Here is a 21,651-nt window from a genome sequence, read left to right as displayed (position 1 = left end):
AGGATAAAAGAAGTTTTTTGTTTGTTTGTTTTCAGCTTCTTATCACAACTGTAAAAGTATTCGTGCGAACGAGAAGTGAAAGGGCACAGGGGTGGTTATGAGGCGGCTGAAACAAACAAACTGTATCAGAAATTACCACATAGACATCCTGTCAGGACGGCGCAGAGGTGGGGCTGACAAAACCACCAAGGCTTAGGTTGATGTGAGTGAACTTGACCAGAGCGGGAACTCAGAAAAGTTTTTTTTTTCTTCCTATTTCTCAGAAGCCTGCAGTACTTGAAAGCACATCATTCTAAAAGTCCAAAGTTGCCCCCCCCCACACACACACACACACACACACACACACACAAAAAAAAACTACTTCGTTCATGGGTTTCAGCTTGGGATTTCTATTTTGTTCCATAATTTAAGATTGATTTGAAGAAAAGATATATAATATAAGTGACTCCAGGTCAAAGCATCCTTGGGAAAGACACTGAACCCCCCATGGCATACCAATGCGATGCCTACCAATTGAGTGGTCAGTTAGACTAGAAAAGTGCTATACAAGTACAGTCCATTTGCCATAAGATATTGCTGTGATGATGCTTAAACAAAAGGCAAAGGGAAACTTTTTATGTCATTTGACCACAACAAGTAGTTTCACTCTATGGGTGGTCGACTATCTGAGCAAACAGGACACGCCTCACATGTTTCTGTTTTTGAAATGTTCAGATACACATTTTGTTTCTCTTCTGCGCTCACTTTGAATAACATGTCTCTCCAGACTTTGCTATCTGATGTCTCTGACCACATCTAAGTGCTGTGGGATCACTTCAGAAAAATGTGTTGATCTTTTGTAAAGTTAAGCATCATGACTGAGCACTTCTGTGGGGTCTGCTGTAGGTGGACTGCTGCCTCCTACTGGCTAAAAGCTTCAAATGTTCAAATGTTAAAAGCTAACACTACATAGTATGAGTGCAAAATATTAAAAGCTTATATTTGAACCTTTACTCTTAAAGGTTTGACCTGTTATATTAATCAGCTTCTTTTTTTTGAGGTGTAGTGGATTTTTATTTGGAAAATGATTATCTTCTCTTTAGGTTTCTCATTAAGATTACTTATGAAGTCGTGACTTTTTGGTTATAAGGTCAATTATTTTATCTGAATTTTAAAGATAAACAAACGCAACTAAAATGCAAACTTGGTTTGATTTCATTAAAGACAGTGATAATGATTAAAAGTAGAGGAGTCAGAAAAGAAAGTCAATTTCAATGGTGTTTGGTCTGATTATACAGCAAAGTCACTTCAGGTGTGAAAGTCGAACTCCAGCGTAAACAGTCTCTTGCTCTGTGTTTCTCTGTCTGCTCCTCTTTTCTTTCCTTTGTTTGAAGTCCAGAGCTGCATACTGCACCACATCAATTACCTCACTCTGTAGAAAATAAAAGAGCTATGTTATGGGTTGTATCTACATCCAAACATGTGACTCATGTTGAGAGGATTTTGTTTACCAACCTGACTGTCAGCTGTGTACTGATGCTGGTGGTGGGAATCTTCAAAGAAAAGCAGATTTTTCAAAAATCATTAAACATTAAATCAACTGAACATTATACCTCTAAATAATGCAAGAACTGTCAGTTAAGTCAATAAATGTCTCCTTTTATCCTCATTAAAAACTACAGACTGCTTACCTGGTAAATAATCATCATCTGCACCTTCAGAATGAAGATATGGTCTTCTGGACTTTTTACAGAGGAAACAGAGCAGAATGAGGTTGAGTGTAAAGGACACAACCAGAGCTGCGGCCACACAGTGCACCATCACCGTGTCACACTTTTTCTCTGGGAAAACATAAAAAGCAATGTGGACTGAGCCAAAGAGGAGAAAAAAAGAATAAAAAAAGAAGCACTGCAGATTCTAAACAGCTGTTTCTTACCGCCAACATCCAGTGTTGTTCCTGTCCCAAACACAATCTCCCCACATGAAGCCACAGCACAGTGGTACATCCCGGCATCGGACAGGCTCACATTCCTCTTTGATAAACTGTACGTGCAGCTGTGTCCGGAGCTCCTCACACACTGACTGCTGCTGTGTGTGGGGATGTACATAGTTCCAAAACGGGAGGCTGCTGAATCCTTTTTGAGCCAGTAAATGCTGTTTTCTGTGTTTCTGGTTCCACCGAGCACTGTGCAGTTCAGAGTCACAGAGTCTCCTGGTTGCACAGATTCTGAGTCCGGCTGCTGAAGGTAAGACCTGCAACCAGACTCTGAAAAGCAGATGTAGAAAATAAAATGAAGTTTGTATAAATCAGTGGATTTTAAACTGTTTAAAACTATTGTTATATTACCTTTCAGCACCAAAAATGTTGCTTTGTGAAATTCAGTGACTGTGATGCTGGTATGTCCACAATAGTACATGGCCGAGTCTGAGTCCTGGACATTAGAGACGATCAAATTGTAGAATCCTTCTCCAGTTTGAACTGAAAATCGCTTTTCATCTTTAAACGGCTCCTGGAAGCTGTTGGAGTCAGGTGAATGTTTGTAGAAAGAGGATACCATCTGAGGTTGCTCCCCCGCCACCTGCTTGTACCAGGTCAGATGTTTGACACTGGAGGAGTAGACACAAGGTAAAGTCACATTGTCTCCAAGGTTGGCGTAAAGCAGGTCACCATCTGAAACACAAGTGAAGATCAGTTAATGACGACTGAATGTAGACACTAAGGGTAGAATAGAATAGAATAGAATAGAATAGAAAAATACTTTATCTAAACTTTAGTAAAACATCTCCTCTCGGGCTTCCATAATCACCTATGCCTCAGTAAAAGTTAAACCCAGAATCTAATCTCAGCATGAATAAAGAGTGTTGATGCAGTGACTTACAGGCTCTAAAGAGAACAACCAAGAGCACATAAAACCGGAGCATCCTTCACTCTCTGCTGTTCAGTCTCTTAGAATGTGGCAATAGTTTCAGCGACGGGTCAAAGACGAGCTACAGATTCAGCGGAAAAGGTCTGTACATAACCAGGTGCTTACACATTTGTGGGCGTCAATACTCACATTAAAGGAAGTGAGAAGCTCTGATTTGACATTTAATTTGGCATATTTTTTATTTTAACACTCTCAAGACAGTTTTCTTAGATCTTCAGTTCACAGATACTGCTTGACTCTCCTACAGTCATGGCACTTTTATTTTGACCTGAAAAGATCCATAATGTTCTTTTGGGTCTTTTGACACCGTCCTGTCTTTGGTTGAACTTCGTTTTACGTTCTGTGGTGTAAGTTTTCATATAAAGTGCAGCAGTCCTGTGTGCATAAAGATTCTAGCCTCAGATGACTGTTTTCCTTTGTTTCATTGACTTGCGATCAGGAGGTGCTCACAGTTCTCAATCATCTTGGATGGATGAGATGTCACGTGCACAGTCATCAGGTAGCAGGTGATCTGACCATTTTGGTTGGGTCATAAAGTTAATATTTAGGCCTTTGAATATTCAGTTCTTTATAAACCATCAAAGTCAGTTCACTGAAAGACAGGAGCAGTAAAAGAAAGGACAGCTGCATGTCTGCATGATGTGATGCGCTTTCCTGGCCCTATGAGAATTCTGAATCTGCTTTGTAGAAGCATCTTCGACATGTTTACATGCACGGTTAGGTCAAGCAAGATTTTGAAAAAATATGATATTCAATATAATAAATGTTAGATATTGTAATTTGTATTTAAAAATGTTGTGCTGTAAAAAAATTAAGAAATACAAATATATTGTATACAAGCCTTTATGTATGCCTCTTGTTAGTGAGACCAATCTGAAAGAATCTAATAAAGAGGTCTATATGCAAATGAGTTAATATTAAGATACTGAAAGGCAAAACACACAAAATTATGAGCTGTTTTCTGTCTTTTCTTTTTTTTTAAACTTTTTGCAACAAAGTGTGATGTGGGAAAAAGCCCTTACACACTATCCTTCAGATAATGTCTTATTGTGCCAGAGAGGCAAATGCTATTGGAACTGAAATATCAAAAATGAAAGGAAAAAAAAAAAAAAACGTTCTTACAGTTCCATTACAGCTATGGAATCCGATTTTAAACGAATGGTCAGCCATGTTATTCCTTAATTTATTTATTACAGTAATATGTGCCTTCGTCTTACTACATTCAGCTGACTGCTCTGTTAGATTGTCCAGGAAAAAGTTCCCCTCACATTTCTTCCTTTCTAAATGTGTTTGTTGCTCTTTTTTTTATCATTTGCATTGACTTTGCCACCGAATGACATTCACAGTCTTTGATGGTCACTGTCAAACTTATATTGAACTTATAGTAAAACGTATATGAAACTTTAAAGACTTAATTCTATGTTTGGCAACATCAATATATTTAAACCTTTTTTTTTTTAAACATTGGATCACAAAACGTTTTTGTAACATGAACTGATGTCTAGTATGAACTGTGTTGTAGCCCCATGCTTTGGAGTTTTAGCATAATAAAAGAGTAACCTTGGTACATTTTGATGGCTTTAAACTGTCTGCACGTTTCAACTGTTAATTATCAAATAATTTAAGAAAGGAACAAAGCCTATGGCTGGTTTTGTGTATTTATGTTCCATGTTCCACCACAAGATGGACACAGTTGACTATGATGCTTGAGACACTTTCCGCACTGTATCACAAATTATGAGCCTATTCCCACGCATACATGGGCAGAACATCCAAACTCCACACAGAAAGGCCCCAGCCAGGGTTCAAATCAGGAACCCTCTTGCTGTGAGGCCACGATGCTAACCACCACACCACCATGCAGCCCAGGACAATCTCATTTTATTGCAAATTTGAAGGGTTCATCAATAACATCATTAGCTTTCCCTCTGTTTTGAGTCTTTACTCATGGCCGAAGTTCTTCGGAAACAGTTTCAAGGTGAAAGTCATGAAATAGGCTTTTTGTGCTTTTGAAATTTAAGTACATACAGACAATGGTGTGATAAATATAAGCTAGTATTACCATGTATCAGATGACAATCACACAATCACATCACAGGTTACATTTTTTCTCCACATACTTTCCTGTATGAAACAGGTAAAATAATGTAAAAATGCATCTTCTTCTAGAAGCATGCACAACCATTTCCATGCTTTTACGTCCTCAGGCTCGAGCAGCTGCAGTGCACTTTATACCTAAAACTGAGTCGACATGATTTTAGACTTAAGCCCTATTCGGACGGGACTAGTTTAATGGGGGGACCTGGGGTAAAGTAATAATAACCGGGAAATCTAGTCCCGTCCGAACGCGCCATGTCAGTAAAGATAGCGGAGTATGTCGGTAAACTTTGCCGAGAATTCTACCTCCTGTGAAACGGTCCGGAGTATCTACCATAGGTAATTAGCCTGGGAATTCCCATGCTGCTTTGCGCTCGATTTCATTCTCACTGCAAAGTCAGCCTGGAAACCACCGCCCTTATTTTTGCTAGAGTTTGGGAACCAATCACAGAACGGGGGGGCAGCAAGACGATGACGTCTATGCGCTACACCGAAGCTTGTAGAGCGTTAATCCAACATGACAGCGGACACAACGTTACTGTTCAATGCAGCCTTAGAAAGTGTTTCGGAGTAGATTCACCCTAGGGTCATTTGAACCGTGATATCCAGCCAAGTAGCCCACCCGAAGTTTTTCCGATATTGGCTGAACATCAGCTGAGTTACCGAGTTATCCCGAATAGCTTAGTACAAGCGCTAACTGACCCTGGCAGTATCTCCAAAATTACCACACTAGAATCACATGTCATGACACCAAACTTCTACAGTTGTACAAATATGGTCTGTACTCACAAAACGATGCATTTGGAAGTTTGTACATAGTCCAGGAGTTTATTATTATCATCAACACAAGCCTGATAGCTTTTCTGCTGCTAAAGCTTCGTTGACGTCACTTCTGGGAGCTGGGAGCTTCAAAGTAAGATGAGGGTTGATCTACTACTGTAGACAACAAAGCAGGGCTGCTCAATTTCTCCATTATTAAAATAAATTCACAACTCTATAACATAAAAATTCATGTATAATATAGCATATAGGCCTACTTTGTTAAATTTAAGTAGCTTAGAGCGCAAGTTTACTTTTATTTTCCATTTTTTTTCTTCTCCCTCGTCGAATTTCTGTCGTCATCTGGTATAAGTGATACAATTGGCTATGAATCGCGCGCAAAGCAGCATGGGAAGAACCTGACGTCATTTGATAGACATTCGTAGCGCCCAATAAACGGCTCTAGGCATTCGTAAACCACGCCTCAAATACGAGAAAACGCACACCTAGTTCCCAGACCACCATCTCATCGAGATTGTGGACGCGTCAGCCAGGCTAATAGGTAATACTAATCCCGTGCGAATGCGACCTTCGGTAATAAGTACGGAATATGTCGTCACATCCTTTTAAAGAGAGAAACAATTAGGTGTAAAACAGAAAATGACACTTAAGTTTCGTTGTGCAATCCTTTTTTTAAACTATACTTTACATTCAGGTAAAATAAGTATCCTGAGCAAAACTTTTGGTGAACAGTACTTTACATTAAGGTCAAAAATGAATAAATCTTCTGTTCTGTTATACTGTACAATACGTTTTAGTAATACTTATCATTCAGGTAAACAAACAAAAAAGTCTTCTGCGTTTGTATACAATAATTTTGAAGCAGAATGCTTTATATTCAAGAAAACTCCTCCCATGTTAGATGAATATTACAGGGATTTCTTGTCCCGTCCGAATTGGTCATTTCTTCTCCCTGGCGTTGTCTGGTTAACCAACATTACCACACGTCCCCCCATTGAACTAGTCCCGTCCGAATAGGGCTTTAGTCCAAAACTCTGCAGCAAGGTAACTTGCCAATATTTCATATTAGGATCTATTTTACCAGCCCTCATGTCATGCCAGCTTCATGACTCCAACAGCTTCCACAAGTAGGTTTTAAAGATATCACATGAAGTTAATTTCATCCCAGAGAAGGATTCTACAATCTTACTCAGACTCTGCTGTCAGGGAGAAAGTTTACAGGTGAGAAAGTTTGGAAAAGCCCTTTCATGAAGGTCACATTAGGACATAATGCATCCACGTGAACCAGGAAAATATACAGCTATTAGTTGATTTGTGGATTAATTGATTGGTCTTAGCATGAAACACAATTACTGGTTTAAAAGACTAAATAGTTATTGTAACAAATAGCTGGAAGGATACACTTCATCTAAACTTTTTCAGATGGATTTCTTTGGCTTTAAGACTGAAGGGATCATTTGAAGTTTTGGGTTTAAAGAGTGGTCATGATTTCTTTTTCAGGAGATTTGAATAAGTAGAGTTTCTGTAAGAAACAGCAGGTCATGAAATGTTGCCACATATGATTGTACTTTGTTGTATTGTGGATTATTTTTTGATTAAAAAAGTAAATAAACAGAAGAAGTGATAGGACTTGTATCTGCAACAACGATTGAAGATCAATTAGAACTGGGGACGGCTTAAAAACTGTGTATGCAAAGGGAGGGAGACATGATAGTATAGAATATGGAATGAATAAAGAAAGAATTATAATTTTGGCCAACTGGGTGTCAAATTAGTCTTTCAGTACCAACCAATAATATCCTTTTGTTTAATTGTTCTTTCTATTACAACTCATGGAAATGGGATTTTTTCTCTTTCACCCACTATTTTTCAAAACAGGCTATACAGAAAAAGGTGATCTACTCCAATGTATACTTCGTCTTTGATATCAGCTTTCTGAATTTTTTTTACCACTGTTCCACACAAAATTCCTTTTTTTCAAAGATTTATAAATCTTTGCTTTGATCTAATCACCTAAACACCCTTCCTTTAGAGCAGATTTTGTGTTTGATTTGCTTGTGTACTGTTTAAAAGTCCACTTCTAATTAAACTTTTGCTTTTAGCCAGATAACCTCACATTATCTTCAAGCACCTCTGCCCCTGGCAGTAAAGAAATCCCAAACCATATTTCCACCACCATTTCACAGCGCTTTCTCTTTGGTCTGTACCCCACAATGAGATACTGTTAATAAAATGTATGTATCTATTCTCATTTTAAAAAGCTGGTCCTTTCCCTTTATGTTCATTGTCAAATCGGATAATTATCCTCATTTTCTTTTTGTTTATATCAGAGGCTTTTTTCCACCTTTAGTCCAGGCCAAATGCATATTGTCTTTTCATTTTTTTTTTTTACAAGAAGGATATAACTTAAGTTTGGCCTCCTTTATAAATCCCTCGCCAGAACACAGATACAGTGCCCTCCATAATGCTTGGGACAAAGTGACATTTTTCTTTGAGCTACCCCACTGCTCTTCAGTGTAATATTCTAAATCAAGCAATTCCAAGGTAATTAAAGTTCACATTCCAAACTAATTTTCATACTTTTCAGTTCCACCATATTAGAAATTACATTTTTTTTTATTGAGTCAGCTTCCAAGGTGTGCTCCATTGCTTCATTATCTATAGTCTACAGTTGCCATTGCTCAACATGATCCCAGTAGCTTTATGAGGCTGAAAAACAATGAACACATCATTAAGAAGAAATAATGCACTGGCAAGTTCTGTAACGGCAAAGAGACCGGTCAGCCAAAGACAGACCTTCACTGCTAATGACAGAAGAATCCTCAAAAGCATGACCAACAGATCAGAAACCATCTTCAGGAGGCAGGTGTCTTTGTCCGAGTTGACTATCAGCAGAAGACTTCATGAACAGATATACTCAGCAAGGTTGCTCAGCAGGATGCAAACATTCTTGAATGGCTAGCCGGTCACCTGATTTAAATCCAATTGAGCATGCCTTCAATATGCTGATGAAGAATCTAAAAGGGACAAGCTGCCAGAACAATATGTATAATATAATACAGGCTGGAATGTGCAAATTAATTACCTCAGAATTGGTTGATTCAGAATTTTACTCTGAGGAACAAATGGGGAACTCAAAGAAATGTGACTGTCCCACACATTATGGAGGGCACTGTATGCACAACCTTTTCATTTTTGGCAAATATTTTGTTCCTTGGCTCCCTCTACAGTTATGGAATGTAACATAATCATAAAAACATTCCATGTGCCCAGCACATGTACAGACATACAAATCAATCCGTTGTCATGTTGAAGAGACCTCTAAGCCCAAATCAGAAGTCAACAAAAATGCTAGATGACCTTATCGCCAAATGATACGGTGCAGGGCTGGAACCCAAAGAAACTGTGGTTTCCCAGTCAATTCTCAGGAGTTCAAGCACAGTTTAGAGTCCAAAAATGTGCAGATTGAAGGTCAGTGTACTTCAAAAGGAGTAAGAAGTACATAGTTTTGAGGTTCACAAACTTCTCTGTTACTTTAAGGGTTTTGACCGCTTTACACCGAGAGCGTAAACCTTTCATTCCATACCAAGTTCATATCATGGTAATCTTATCTTGAACGCAGGACATTTAGTGTACTTGAGTGGGTAAAGGAGGAATCTATTCAACTTTTTAAACAGCAAAATACACCATTGAACTTTTTAGAAGCACTTCCTGAGCAGTTGATGGTCTTATATGACCAGAAGTAACTCATCTACCTCATTTAAACATTCATGTTGGACCTTTGTTTTCTTGTGGGAGCCTGGTATTGCAATGCAATAAAGAACTAAAAAAAAAGTGCCCCAAAAGCAAGACCCTCATAAGATAAAGCAATGTATTACTAGACAGAGTCCATTGCGTTGTTTCAAAAAAAATTTATTCATGCAGGTCAGAATACAAAAGTGGCAAATATAGTGGGAAAAGCTGTCAATGTCCATCAAAAGTATGTGTATCAACTATTGAGTTACTTAATTGTACTGTTAAAAGCATTTCATGTTAACAAGCTTTCTTAAAAAAGGTTTATCTGCAATATTCACTGTGAATTATTGTGAGGATTTCTCCAGGTCCACTCTGCCAACCAAACCTAGCAAACCTGCATCTGGTTTAATGTTATTTTCACCAAATTCCAATCAAAGCCTTCGCTCTAGTGAATTTCAACACTGCTGGTGGTATTCTATTCACTTGCAATACCTTAAAAATGGAGCATTCCCATTATGGACCAGTAAATGACTGTAGATTTACAGGCTGGTCAGTTTAGTGTACTAGCAAATACTCTGGACCTGCAGATAATCCAATGTCTACTTACATGAAAGCTATTTAACAATTCATAAACAGGCATCTTTTGTATAATTCTCTACTTTAGTAGTTCTTGACTTACCTGTTCACCATGTAGGTCTCCACCAGCCCTAAATGTCATCCCTTCCACCATTTCAAAATACACGAGTTTTGATGCAGAAATAGTTGAATTTTGGCACCGAGAGAAACAGGTTTGGTGACTCGATGACGAATGATTTAAGTTAGACCAGAGAGGAGAGTTTCTTTAATTAAGCGTGACGGTTTTGACAAACTTTTTCGTCATTGTTTTAGCAGAAACTAATGAAAGCTCTTAACACAGAATGTTCTAGGTGTTTTAGCGCTGAACATTTGATCATATTTAAAGAGAATTTACTGCACAGTTCCGGTTAACTTAAGAGTTGGAAGTCTGACAACGGTTTGCATTACCGACCTAGTTACAGTTAACCAACTTAAACCTATCAATAGCTTGTATTTTCACAGTAATGCCACAGAAGTTTGGGTTTTGCTAAAAACCTTTATATGACGGAGCCAACGTGCAGATCATATTGTATGTCAAACAATTCGGTTCAGTTAAGGTAATAAGTTTCGATTTGAAACTGCTGCTGAGATTATTCAAATGGTCACACAGATCAAAAAAAATATATATATCAAACGAAGCAGTAAAAAGAGAAAGAAAGAAAGAAAAAAAAAAAGAAGAAAAAAAAAAAAAGAAAAAAAAAAGAAAAAAAAAATCGCCTGATGAAATCAACCAATAAAATACTACAGTACAATTGCTCAACAACCAGGGAAAAAAACAGAAAGACGAGGGTAAAACTGTCCCAAGTAGTAAAAACTAAGAGACGTCAACGCCAGCAATTCGTTTCTTCGTGTGAACATCGCAGGGAAACAAAACGCGCTCAGCCGCAGACGTGAAGAGGACAAAGTCACGTGCATCAGGAGGCGGCAACGCAGTCGGACGACAATCCTGAAAAAAGAACAAATGAGACAGATGAACTACCAGCAACTTTAAGCTGACAGAACGTTGCTCCATCGTAATCGTTATTATGGTTGAATCGTTTCCGACGTTTGAATCTCAAGACCTGTTTTTATTCCAATCAGAGATCTGTGCCTGAAACACTCCGATGGACAATGCCACACTTTTAAAATTGATATTAGCTAAAGGTCCTAGCTCATGCATCGAATTTTATTACAACCCAACACCTTGAACGGACACTTTCCCAACCTTGTTCATCCCACGAGATCACGTGGGATAAGTCACAAGCTGGCTCTCCTTTTGGAGGTACGAAAGGTATGAACACCAGTTTAACTCGGACCTATTCTCACCTTCGAATGACGACGTCTAGCTTAATAAGCGTAGCGTGCAGGCGGAGGCGGAGGCAGCCGGTCTGCGTAGGGGTCCCGAGCACGTGGAATTTCATATGCAGGGATCCGGGAAACTGGAGAGAGACGAGAACGCTCATAGGAGTAGCCATTACTGGCAGGGGGCATTGGTGCGCTAGGAGCCCTCCTGATGGGGCTGCGATCTCGGGCATAGTACGATGACGGAGGCGGAGGAGGAGGAAGGGGTCGACGCTCATACGGGTCAAGCGACGAACTCATAGGACGACCTCGGACGACAGCTGAGGGTGGAGGGGGAGGAGGTGGGATACCAGAACGTTGGTCTTCGTAGGGGGGGATGCCATACGAACGGGCTCTGTACTTCTCATAATAATCTAACATGCTGTATCTTTCCCTGTCACCTTCATAAGGACGGTCAGGATAAACAGCTTGTCTGGGGGGAGGGGGTGGAAGAGGAGGGGCGGGGTAACCTGGGGGCATCATTCGGCCCCTCATGTAGCTGGGTGGTGGAGGCTCATGTCGCTCTCCTGGATACCGTGGAGGCCAGTAGCCGCCCCTGTCTGGGGGAGGAGGGGGATAGTCGTCTCGCTCATCATGCCTCGGACGACTCTTGGAAATCTGGACATGGATGCGTTTGTCTAGAACAAGTGGAAAAATAAAAACATAAATGGAGAAAACATGGTGAAGTTTTTCCTTTCCTTTATACATAGTAGCCCTCTCTTACCTTGGAACTCTGCGTTATCCAGTCCTTTGATGGCATCCATGGCCTCGTCATAGTTGGGCATATGTACAAAAGCAAAATTCTTAACCACAGCACACTCTGTAACTGTACCGTACTCTTCAAAGAGAGCACGGAGCTCATCATCACATCCCTTCTCTACATTTGCTACATGCAGCTTGACTGAGCCCTGGTTCTTCCCATGACTGGCCTCCACGTTGATCTGCGTGCCGTGAAGTTTGTGCAGATGCAGAATCTTGATGGCTTTGGTGGCGGCTTTGCGATCATCCATATGAACGAAGGCAAAGTTTTTGATAATGGCACATTCAGTGACTGTACCATACTCCGTAAAGAGTGCCTTGATTTCTTCCTCGTCTGCCTCTCGGGGCAGATTTCCCACAAAAATCTTCACCATTGTTGAGATCTGCTCCAAAGCAATACAAAGAAAAGTGGTAAGTGGTAATACAAAACAATTTCCTGTAATTCGAATTCGGAATGGGGTCTTATGCTTAAATATTGTTTTCTGAAGGTAGTAAGTTTAAAATTTAGGTTGCCTCAAGGCCATATTTGTACGGCAAGCTATGGATTTAGCTAATTTTACATGCGCAGCTGTATGCTTCGGTTAGCTTGCTTGCTAGTCACACGACAAAAGCGCCACGACTAGTTTTCACTCAAATACGGAAGACTACTCAAAAATTCACAAAAGTAATATTAAGTCTACGAGACGAATCAAATAACGTGTTTGGATGATTTAATTCTACCTTGTTACCAGACGGCCTCGAGAAAAACTATCAGATTCTTCACTAAAGGTTTCCTTCCGCCGACTTCCGTTTGGTTTGTCAGCACGAGACGAGCTACGCTGGCCCTTAGTTCGTTTCTTTGTCAGAGCTTTTACAACCACAGCGCCACGCACTGGTCAGGGGGACACAGACATCGGAGGAAAAGATATTAAACCTACAGAACACCAATCCTGGCCAGACGTCAAACAACTTGCAAACCATTCCTTTCTTCTTCGGATTTTCTTCATGAAGCCAGGATATGCGAGTATTTATTCTTTTGATATCATTTCTAGGATCAGAGATGAAAAAATTAAAAATTATAACTACCCAATTATAAGTACTTTCTCTCTTCTGTGGGTTACTGTATTTCTTACCTTCCATACTTTGTTGTATTGTATACACCTCTTTTCTTATGGTGTGCCATCACAATTTGATCTTATCAGATTTCTAAGCTTAATATATCATAAATGTGTCCATTTCACAACAGCCAAACACGTGCCACAGGCTTCATTACATACAGGTGACAAAATTTAGATTGTATAAAGCAATATCAACTACCTATTCTGGCGCCACAAAACATCTCAAAAGTTTTTATTTTCTTTACTATGCTCTTCAATTATAGCCTCTCTCCAGGGGGGTTGGTTCAAAACATGGACGTGATTAAACAACTGAGTGTTTTCAGTCAGACGCTTCTTCAGCTCTGCTGTCCAAGGCAGTGACTGTTTATACTGAAAGATGACTGATATTTGTTCATCTATACTGCAACTTTAGCATTTTCCTTTTGGGATTAATGAAGTATCATTCAATTTAACCATTACATCCATACTAGGACTTAACGTTTTCAAAAAATGCCCACTAATTAGAACTAATCATGCTAGACCTCAATTAAAAATATTTCTCATCGAAATTGTTACTTTGTAATGCAGTGTAGTAAAATAGTACAACTATAGCTGGAAAACAGGACTTACTCTCTTTTGTAGGTTATTGTATTAAATGACAGTACGTTATTAAACAAGGAGTCCATTATTTTGCTTTAAATATATTTATTCATGCAAATAAGGATCCAAAAATGGAAATACAATGCAAAGTGTTGTAAATATCTGAATCTACAATACATCTGTAAATATCTTTTTTTTCTTTTGTGAAAATTTTAAATATTCCACTACACTATTCATCAAGTTCATGTCAATCAAGATATAAAAATAGGTTAAATCCTTTTTGATATGTATATGTAAAACCACTCAAAATACTTAAATACTTAGCATAACAAAACATTGACATGCTGTATTAAAAAAATGTCCCTATTTTAACCTTACTTTGACCATGATGAACATGGGTCTTAATTCTGTTGTTACTGAATACTGCTGATGGTATTCTTTACTGGCAATACCTTAAAAATAAATTCACTGTACAGAGGGGTGAAAAGATAAAGGAATAAACTATTTCTGTCATTATAAGGTTTAGGGTACAAGAAACTATGCAATACATCTTAGGACTGATAATACAAGTCTTTGAAACAATCATTGTTCCAAAATATCTTAAATCATTTCATGGTAAAGTCACCTGATGAATTGCTCTGGTAATGCTAAAGAGTGCTGTGTAACACATCAGTTCAAAATCTCCCATAGGAGCTCAATTGGATTCAGATCTGATAACAGTGAAGGCCATTACAGACCAAAATAGTGTCCCCTTTCGCCCTATAGATTGGTCCATTACCATCCGAGAACAGACCACTCCCACTGGAATAAAATGTTTATTCATAGGAAAATGTGAAATTAATTTGAAGAATTGTAATTGCAGTGATCATTCAAAGGCTGCAACAAACTGTGCAATTTTAGCCATCTTTTACGTTCACTGCCAGCTACACTGTGCAACAGGCACCTAATGAACTCGACTACAACGTGTTTGATGGATGAAGACAGTCCCATCACAATAGCCACATCATTTTAGTAGGTTTTAGGACAAGTTGAACAAGTGTCAAACATCATCCTAGACAACTATTCAGCTGCGCCATTTTTTAATGAATAGTGAAGAAATGGCCTAGTCCAAACAACATATGTGTATGGAAAATAAATCCCATAGAGGATGATAATGTGGCCCTGGTCATGGTTGGGGAAAGAGGCCAAATCCGGATGTAGTACTTGGCTTGAACTTATACTGTTCAAGTTTGTATTCGTTTTAAAACAACTTCATCAAGTTTCATCTTCAAAATACACAAAGAAACTAAAACATTGCAGCAGATAACAATTTTGCCAAAAATCACTATATCTAATAATATGTACATAGATACAAATCTACAACAGAATACATACCAACAGCACTGTCTTTCTTTCTTTAAGTTGACAATTTCCCCAACACTGAACCGGCTGCGCTCACAGTGCAGAGCTAAATTCATTCTACAGGCTTCAGACTACCACCACCTAAGCCAAATTTTGCAGTAATTTTTATGACAGTATTTTAGATTTAGACATATATATATATTTAGACGTACAGCTTGGGATACCTCAAGGATCTTTTTCTTTTTTTTAAATAAATCATAAAATATCCTGAGAAAAATCAGGGGGGAGAAAAGCTGTGTGTATTTGCAGTGAGTAGCCTATTACCCTCTCACTTCAGTTGGATCTTTGAACTGTGGTGTATTGTTTAAAAGAATTAGCATTCAGACCTGTGGCACAATAGTCAGAAATTAATGAGGATATGATGTGGAATCAACCATCCTCCTATGACATGAAACAGTTCCACCATCTATAAGATAAATGTTTCCTCAAAAAAAGGAAGCTTATAGATTTCATGTAGCTCTGTAGCTCGCTGTGGCCCAACTTTTGTGGGGATAACTCATTTGCTGACTCAATGACAAACTACACGAGACACTCCTGAAGTGCAACAACAGCACAACTCATCAACGGTGCAGAAACAAACGCACTAACAAACCGCAGTGGGTGTCTGCAGACTTTGACAGGTAGGAATGAATTAATCAGTCTGCACAGCTAACAAAGTTCAAGTGAATCTAACTATCAGACATGACAAGTGTATGTCAAGTGACTCTGCTCATTATAAGCGACTCTGATGTGTCGACCAAATAACTTAAGTCAATATGCAACTCAGTGCATTATCATCTAGTCCATCTTAACATTACTAATACATTTTTCGGTAATGAACCGCAATTTCCTGAAGAAAAAACAAACTTCTTTTTTAAAGGGAACGATCAATATAATTAGATCACTTGGTTTCTGTGTTAGAAAAAATAAAAAATGACATAAGTTACCTTTTATTTCTCATTAACTGCTATTTTGAGACATTTTCTCCTAAAATGGAACGATGTGTTATTTCTGTAAATTGTTCATTATGATCAAATCCTTCATCAATAAACACAGTTACCTGAACAGCTGAGTTAACCTAGAGTTAGTTGTTTTGAGTGGAATTTTTCAATTACAATTTCTGACGCATTTAGCTATGCAACAACATAAATAGAAACACGTTAATGAGAGCAACCTTCATGGGAATTCCGGCTTTATCAACACACGTTTGTGCTTGATCATTTTTCCAAAAAGAAGGAACTTTGCTTGCATGCATTTTAGCCCATTCTGTGGAAAGACATTTCAATCGTTGCATTGAAGTCCATTTTGACAATGCTTTTTTTTTATGCTGGTGCTCGTAACTTAAGTTAAAAGCAGCATTGTTGATAGAGGAAAAAGATAGTCTGGAATCCTGTTCATTAAAAAATGTTCTGCCTCTTCATTTGTCCTTCCAAAGCATCAAATATTTTCCTGAGCATCGGTTAGAAATTCTTGTAAAAAATGACCACGATTCCTTTATGTCGGTCCTCTTTCATCTGAGAAAGCCAATAATCGCAGTGTACTCCAGGCTTCGGTTGAAAAGTACAACTAATTTGTCAGCACCCCATAAAAGTATGTCGCCCTATCTGCTAATTGTAGATGTCAATGTTGCTTGCCTATTCCACAGCTCACAGCACCGGCGCTCATCCCCTTACGAATATGTTGAAAGACAACTCATCTGACACCATCGGTCAGTTCAATGTCTCTGGACTACGTGCCACTAAGCATTCAAACATGCGTTCATCTTGAGAGGTTTATGTACTGCCAACAGTTCTTACTGAGTTTAATCACGTCCTGAATAAACATTTTCTGTCCTGTTCGTTATTTTTTTTCTTACACCCGTGCACAAATGCAGTCAATGATTACATTTGATCCCATTTATTGCTTTAATGAATGCTATTATAAATAGCAAGGTCACTTGCTGAAATACTAAGCCACTTTCTAAGTCAGAGGAAAATCTGTCAGCTCTGTACTCATATACAACAGAATGTGGATTCGCCCTATGCCTCCACACATCTCTTCATGTGTCGTTCCACGATGGTGGAATGACCTACCCAGACCCTGTATACTTTCAAGAAACTCTGAAGACCCAGATTATTGTTAGCTTTGATGTTACCTGTAATGCTATGTCCTCATTTGTAAGTCGCTTTAGTTAAAAGCATCTGCCAAATGCATAAACATAACATTTATTCAGTTCTTTTGTCTTTGTCACCCAACTGTATAGTGACACATTTCAAGCACAGAATGATAAAAAGAACTGCTGTACAGCTGGATAATTTAACAAAATAACCAATAACAGAGAAAATGTCCATTTTTGCTAACAGTAGTCTCTAAAATGAGTTAATCTAAGCCTATATAAACAGTCAAACATCACTATATGATGTCAACATTGATCTCTCCAACAATCCCTCGACTTACCTGCTCACTGTGAAGGTCTCCATCAGCCCTTGATGTCATCCCTTCCCCCAGACCATGATGAACTGTACTTGGCTATGCAATCTACCTTGGTCGAGTACATGGAATGTTTAAGTTCTGATGCTGAAAGATTTAAATTTGGGCTCTTTGGGTTACATTACGTGGGCCGCTGATGAATGATAAAAGCTGTAAGATCTCAGACAAGACCAGAGGGGAGGTTCTTTAATCAACGTGACGGTTTTGACAAGCTTATTATTCGTTATTTTACTACTAACTAATGAGAAATCCTAGAACAGTATTCGATTCATTCAACAGTTACAGTGATGTGATGTTTTATCGATGAGCATTTTGATCAGATTTAACATTTACTGCACAAATCTGTTTTATTAAAAGTGAGAATTCGACAGTTAAAACGCTTTGCATTAACTGCCTAGTTAACAGTTACATTTATCTAACTCCTACATCTTAAAAGCTTAAAGGGTAAGACCGGTTTTTTGACATTGGGCCCTTGATTTCACATTATAACATGATGTTCTACTCACCCCTGCTTGTTGTTGGTCATTTGGAGCTGTTCCGAAGATATTCGCGAGGCGTCTGGCTGCTCTCTTGAGATATTCGGCCATGAAACGGTTTCCTATGGGCAAGCTTATACAGGCACAAACTATGCTGTTTATAATTTATTAATTACTGTACACTAGCACTGATAACGTGGAGGTGCGTCGCTTACTTAAAAAAATCCGGGTTACTAATTTTGAATTTTAGCCGAATTAATAAATAGGCAGCAGGTCTGTGGGCTGTTTGTGGCAGTAGCACGACGAGGACGTCAGTAACACCCACTTTACGACAAAAAAAAATCAAAATTACAGTAACCCGGATTTTTTTAAGTAAGCGACGCACCTCCACGTAATCAGTGCTAATGTACAGTAATTAATAAATTATAAACAGTATAGTTTGTGCCTGTATAAGCTTGCCCATAGGAAACCGTTTCATGGCCGAATATCTCAAGAGAGCAGCCAGACGCCTCTCGAATATCTTCGGAACAGCTCCAAATGTTCAACAACAAACAGGGGTGAGTAGAACATCATGTTATAATGTGAAATCAAGGGCCCAATGTCAAAAAACCGGTCTTATCCTTTAAATTTTTACAGCAACGCCACAGCGGTTTGCCAGTCGATGGAAAACTTCTACTTGATGGAACCAACGTGCAGGTTAGATTGTATACCAAAACAAGTCCCGCCTTGAAACTGTTGCTGAGATGGATTTAGCTTTTTAAGGATCACATTAGAATCATGAGGTCACATTAGAAACACTAAAATTACTTTAACGAAATAGCTGGAATAAAAAAACAAAACGCAAAAATCATACGTCAACCAATGAAACTACTACAGCACAATTATACTCTAAAACAGTCAGGAGGAAAAAATAATAGGTGTAAAAATAGTCCCAAAATAATAATAAAAACATAGTCATGGACGTCAGCGATTCGGTTCCTCTTGTGAGTGTCGCAGAGGAACGTAACGCGCTCAGCCGCAGACATGAGGGGGACAGAGTCACGTGCATCAGGAGGCGGCGTGCGGCGACGCAGTCAGACAACAATCCTGAAAAAAGAGCAAATGACACAAATGAACTACCTGAAACTTTAAGTAATAGCACGTTGTTCCATCATACATTTTTTTGCCAAAAGTTTTGGATCGAGGTCAGGTTTTTAGTCAGGGTCCAACTTTGACGGTATACGTTACTTTTTAAGGTGACATTCGCCAAAACTCCAAATTCATGTGCTGACGTGCATTAAAACGACATGGAGAATAGCAACTTGGACGCACTCTTTCAAACCTTGTTTACCCCACAAGATCTAGAGCATGCAGGACAATTCACAAGCTGCTTCTGCGTTTGGAAGGACGAGGGGAAATTTAAGGAAAGGTATGAACACCAGTTTATCTCAGACCGGTTCTCACCTTCAATTGCTGACGTCTCGCCTAATAAGCGTAGCGTGCAGGCGGAGGCGGAGGCAGCCGGTCTGCGTAGGGGTCCCGAGCACGTGGAACTCCGTATGCAGAACGATCATAGGAGTAGCCATTACTGGCAGGGGGCATTGGTGCGCTAGGCGCCCTCCTGATGGGGCTGCGATCTCGGGCATAGTACGATGACGGAGGCGGAGGAGGAGGAAGGGGTCGACGCTCATACGGGTCAAGCGACGAACTCATAAGACGCTCTCGGACGACGGCTGAGGGTGGAGGGGGAGGAGGTGGGATACCAGAACGTTGGTCTTCGTAGGGGGGGATGCCATACGGACGGGCTCTGTACTTCTCATAATAATCTACCATGCTGTATCTTTCCCTGTCACCTTCATAAGGACGGTCAGGATAAACAGCTCGTCTGGGGGGAGGGGGTGGAAGAGGAGGGGCGGGATAACCTGGGGGCATCATTCGGCCCCTCATGTAGCTGGGCGGTGGAGGCTCATGTCGCTCTCCTGGATACCGTGGAGGCCAGTAGCCGCCCCTGTCTGGAGGAGGAGGGGGATAGTCGTCTCGCTCATCATGCCTCGGGCGACTCTTAGAAATCTGGACATGGATCCGTTTGTCTAGAATAAGTGGAAAAATAAAAACATAAATGGAGAAAACCCAGTGAGGTCTTTTCTTTTCTTTATAAATAGCAGCCCTCTCTTACCTTGAAACTCTGTGTTATCCAGTCCTTTGATGGCATCCATGGCCTCGTCATAGTTGGGCATATGTACAAAAGCAAAATTCTTAACCACAGCACACTCTGTAACTGTACCGTACTCTTCAAAGAGAGCACGGAGCTCATCATCACATCCCTTCTCTACATTTGCTACATGCAGCTTGACTGAGCCCTGGTTCTTCCCATGACTGGCCTCCACGTTGATCTGGGTGCCGTGAAGTTTGTGCAGATGCAGATTCTTGATGGCTTTGGTGGCGGCTTTGCGATCATCCATATGAACGAAGGCAAAGTTTTTGATGATGGCACATTCAGTAACTGTACCATACTCAGTAAAGAGAGCCTTGATTTCTTCCTCGTCTGCCTCTCGGGGCAGATTTCCCACAAATATCTTCACCATGCTTAAATATCTATTTCCACAAAATAATGGAGAAATAAAGTGGGAAGAAAAGAAACAGGAGAGTCAAACTTAGTACGTAAAAGATTCTTAAATAATTCGCCAGAATAAACAAAGTTACATCTTCAATCTACCGGTTAATTGTATAATGCCTAAAATTATTTATTTTAAAGTTATTTTACTTAATTAGCAGACTTGCATTAAATGATAGGTTCCTTACAAGAACAGCCAAAACAACTTGTATATTCAAAATGCTTTAAAATGTAATATTGCCATCTTAATTGTACACTGAGGGCAGATAGCTGTTGGGAAACAGTTGTTAGCACGGATTTAGCTTGCTCGTCAGGCCATGCTAACACAGAAAACCCCGCACGTATTAGCTCACAGGCTAGCTCACAAGCAGCCGGCGGGCGAACGAACTCTCAGCGTTATACAGAATATGTAGATTTGGAAGATATTATCAATGGGATCTATCAAGTGTGATTATTTTACATGCTGGTTACCTTCTCACACGACAGCTTCTCCAAAGAATTCAAACCCTTTTCTAGAGCTTTCTTTCTGTCGACTTCCCGTTCCGTTTAACTACGCTTGCGCAAAGATCATCTCCTCTGTACTGTCTTCTTCGTGGAAAACAAGGACATTGCCATCTGAACTTACGGGTGCTGTTGTTGTGGCCCATTCCTCCAGAACCCTCGATGTTCTATTAAGTTCACGATTAACTGTCTTCTGTGACTTCCTCTACATTTAAATGTGTATATTAAACACATTTATTTCTCTGTGCAAACTTACAGCTGTATGGGATACAAACTGACCACGATTTCTTATCCAGTAATGTAATTGTTTTCATGTTCGTGTTAGAGCGGGGGGGGGGGTAATT

At 39.5% G+C, this 21,651-nt stretch overlaps 3 protein-coding genes across 4 annotated transcripts; all 3 read right to left on the bottom strand.

Annotated features, from left to right (window-relative positions):
* Nucleotides 1-366: 366 nt before the first annotated feature.
* LOC142369242 (uncharacterized) lies at nucleotides 367-6,440 on the bottom strand. The gene is made up of 6 exons (XM_075451556.1): nucleotides 5,793-6,440; nucleotides 2,327-2,650; nucleotides 1,916-2,245; nucleotides 1,671-1,820; nucleotides 1,495-1,532; nucleotides 367-1,411 (listed from the first exon to the last, which is right to left on the bottom strand). The coding sequence occupies exons 1-6, from the start codon at nucleotides 5,842-5,844 to the stop codon at nucleotides 1,283-1,285; spliced, it is 1,023 nt and encodes a 340-aa protein (XP_075307671.1). The 5' UTR covers nucleotides 5,845-6,440; the 3' UTR covers nucleotides 367-1,282.
* Nucleotides 6,441-9,679: 3,239 nt separating this feature from the next.
* On the bottom strand, nucleotides 9,680-18,240 carry LOC142368449 (RNA-binding protein 4.1-like). The gene is made up of 4 exons (XM_075450617.1): nucleotides 12,933-18,240; nucleotides 12,178-12,595; nucleotides 11,439-12,091; nucleotides 9,680-11,079 (listed from the first exon to the last, which is right to left on the bottom strand). Exons 2-3 carry the CDS (start codon nucleotides 12,584-12,586, stop codon nucleotides 11,460-11,462), a joined length of 1,041 nt encoding a protein of 346 aa, XP_075306732.1. The 5' UTR covers nucleotides 12,587-12,595; nucleotides 12,933-18,240; the 3' UTR covers nucleotides 9,680-11,079; nucleotides 11,439-11,459.
* Nucleotides 18,241-18,738: 498 nt separating this feature from the next.
* LOC142368490 (RNA-binding protein 4B-like) lies at nucleotides 18,739-21,455 on the bottom strand. Of its 2 annotated transcripts, none has more exons than XM_075450666.1 (4): nucleotides 21,278-21,455; nucleotides 20,369-20,787; nucleotides 20,046-20,282; nucleotides 18,739-19,299 (listed from the first exon to the last, which is right to left on the bottom strand). In XM_075450666.1, the coding sequence occupies exons 2-4, from the start codon at nucleotides 20,775-20,777 to the stop codon at nucleotides 19,061-19,063; spliced, it is 885 nt and encodes a 294-aa protein (XP_075306781.1). In that variant the 5' UTR covers nucleotides 20,778-20,787; nucleotides 21,278-21,455; the 3' UTR covers nucleotides 18,739-19,060. The 2 variants fall into 2 exon arrangements, with proteins under 2 accessions (XP_075306781.1, XP_075306780.1); XM_075450665.1 differs by having other exon boundaries at nucleotides 19,212-19,299; nucleotides 19,657-20,282; nucleotides 21,278-21,452.
* Between the last annotated feature and the right edge of the window lie 196 nt (nucleotides 21,456-21,651).

The sequence above is a fragment of the Odontesthes bonariensis genome, chromosome 19 (genome assembly GCF_027942865.1).
Source record: "Odontesthes bonariensis isolate fOdoBon6 chromosome 19, fOdoBon6.hap1, whole genome shotgun sequence".
Classification (NCBI taxonomy): Eukaryota; Metazoa; Chordata; class Actinopteri; order Atheriniformes; family Atherinopsidae; genus Odontesthes; species Odontesthes bonariensis.
The sequence above is the reverse complement of the archived record's forward strand: the minus strand, read 5'-3'. Positions and strand labels throughout refer to the sequence as shown.

Bases quoted from the DNA above. Each gene is read 5' to 3' on its own strand.
- LOC142368490 (XM_075450665.1), bottom strand. From the start codon at position 20,777: ATGGTGAAGATATTTGTGGGAAATCTGCCCCGAGAGGCAGACGAGGAA. The intron at 20,283-20,368 runs GTAAGAGAGGGC...CACTTATTCTAG, and splicing joins GGATAACACAGAGTTTCAAG to ACAAACGGATCCATGTCCAG.
- LOC142369242 (XM_075451556.1), bottom strand. From the start codon at position 5,844: ATGATAATAATAAACTCCTGGACTATGTACAAACTTCCAAATGCATCG. The intron at 1,821-1,915 runs GTAAGAAACAGC...ATGTTTTCCCAG, and splicing joins AACAACACTGGATGTTGGCG to AGAAAAAGTGTGACACGGTG. The intron at 1,412-1,494 runs GTTGGTAAACAA...TATTTTCTACAG, and splicing joins AGTACACAGCTGACAGTCAG to AGTGAGGTAATTGATGTGGT.
- LOC142368449 (XM_075450617.1), bottom strand. From the start codon at position 12,586: ATGGTGAAGATTTTTGTGGGAAATCTGCCCCGAGAGGCAGACGAGGAA. The intron at 12,092-12,177 runs GTAAGAGAGGGC...CACTTGTTCTAG, and splicing joins GGATAACGCAGAGTTCCAAG to ACAAACGCATCCATGTCCAG.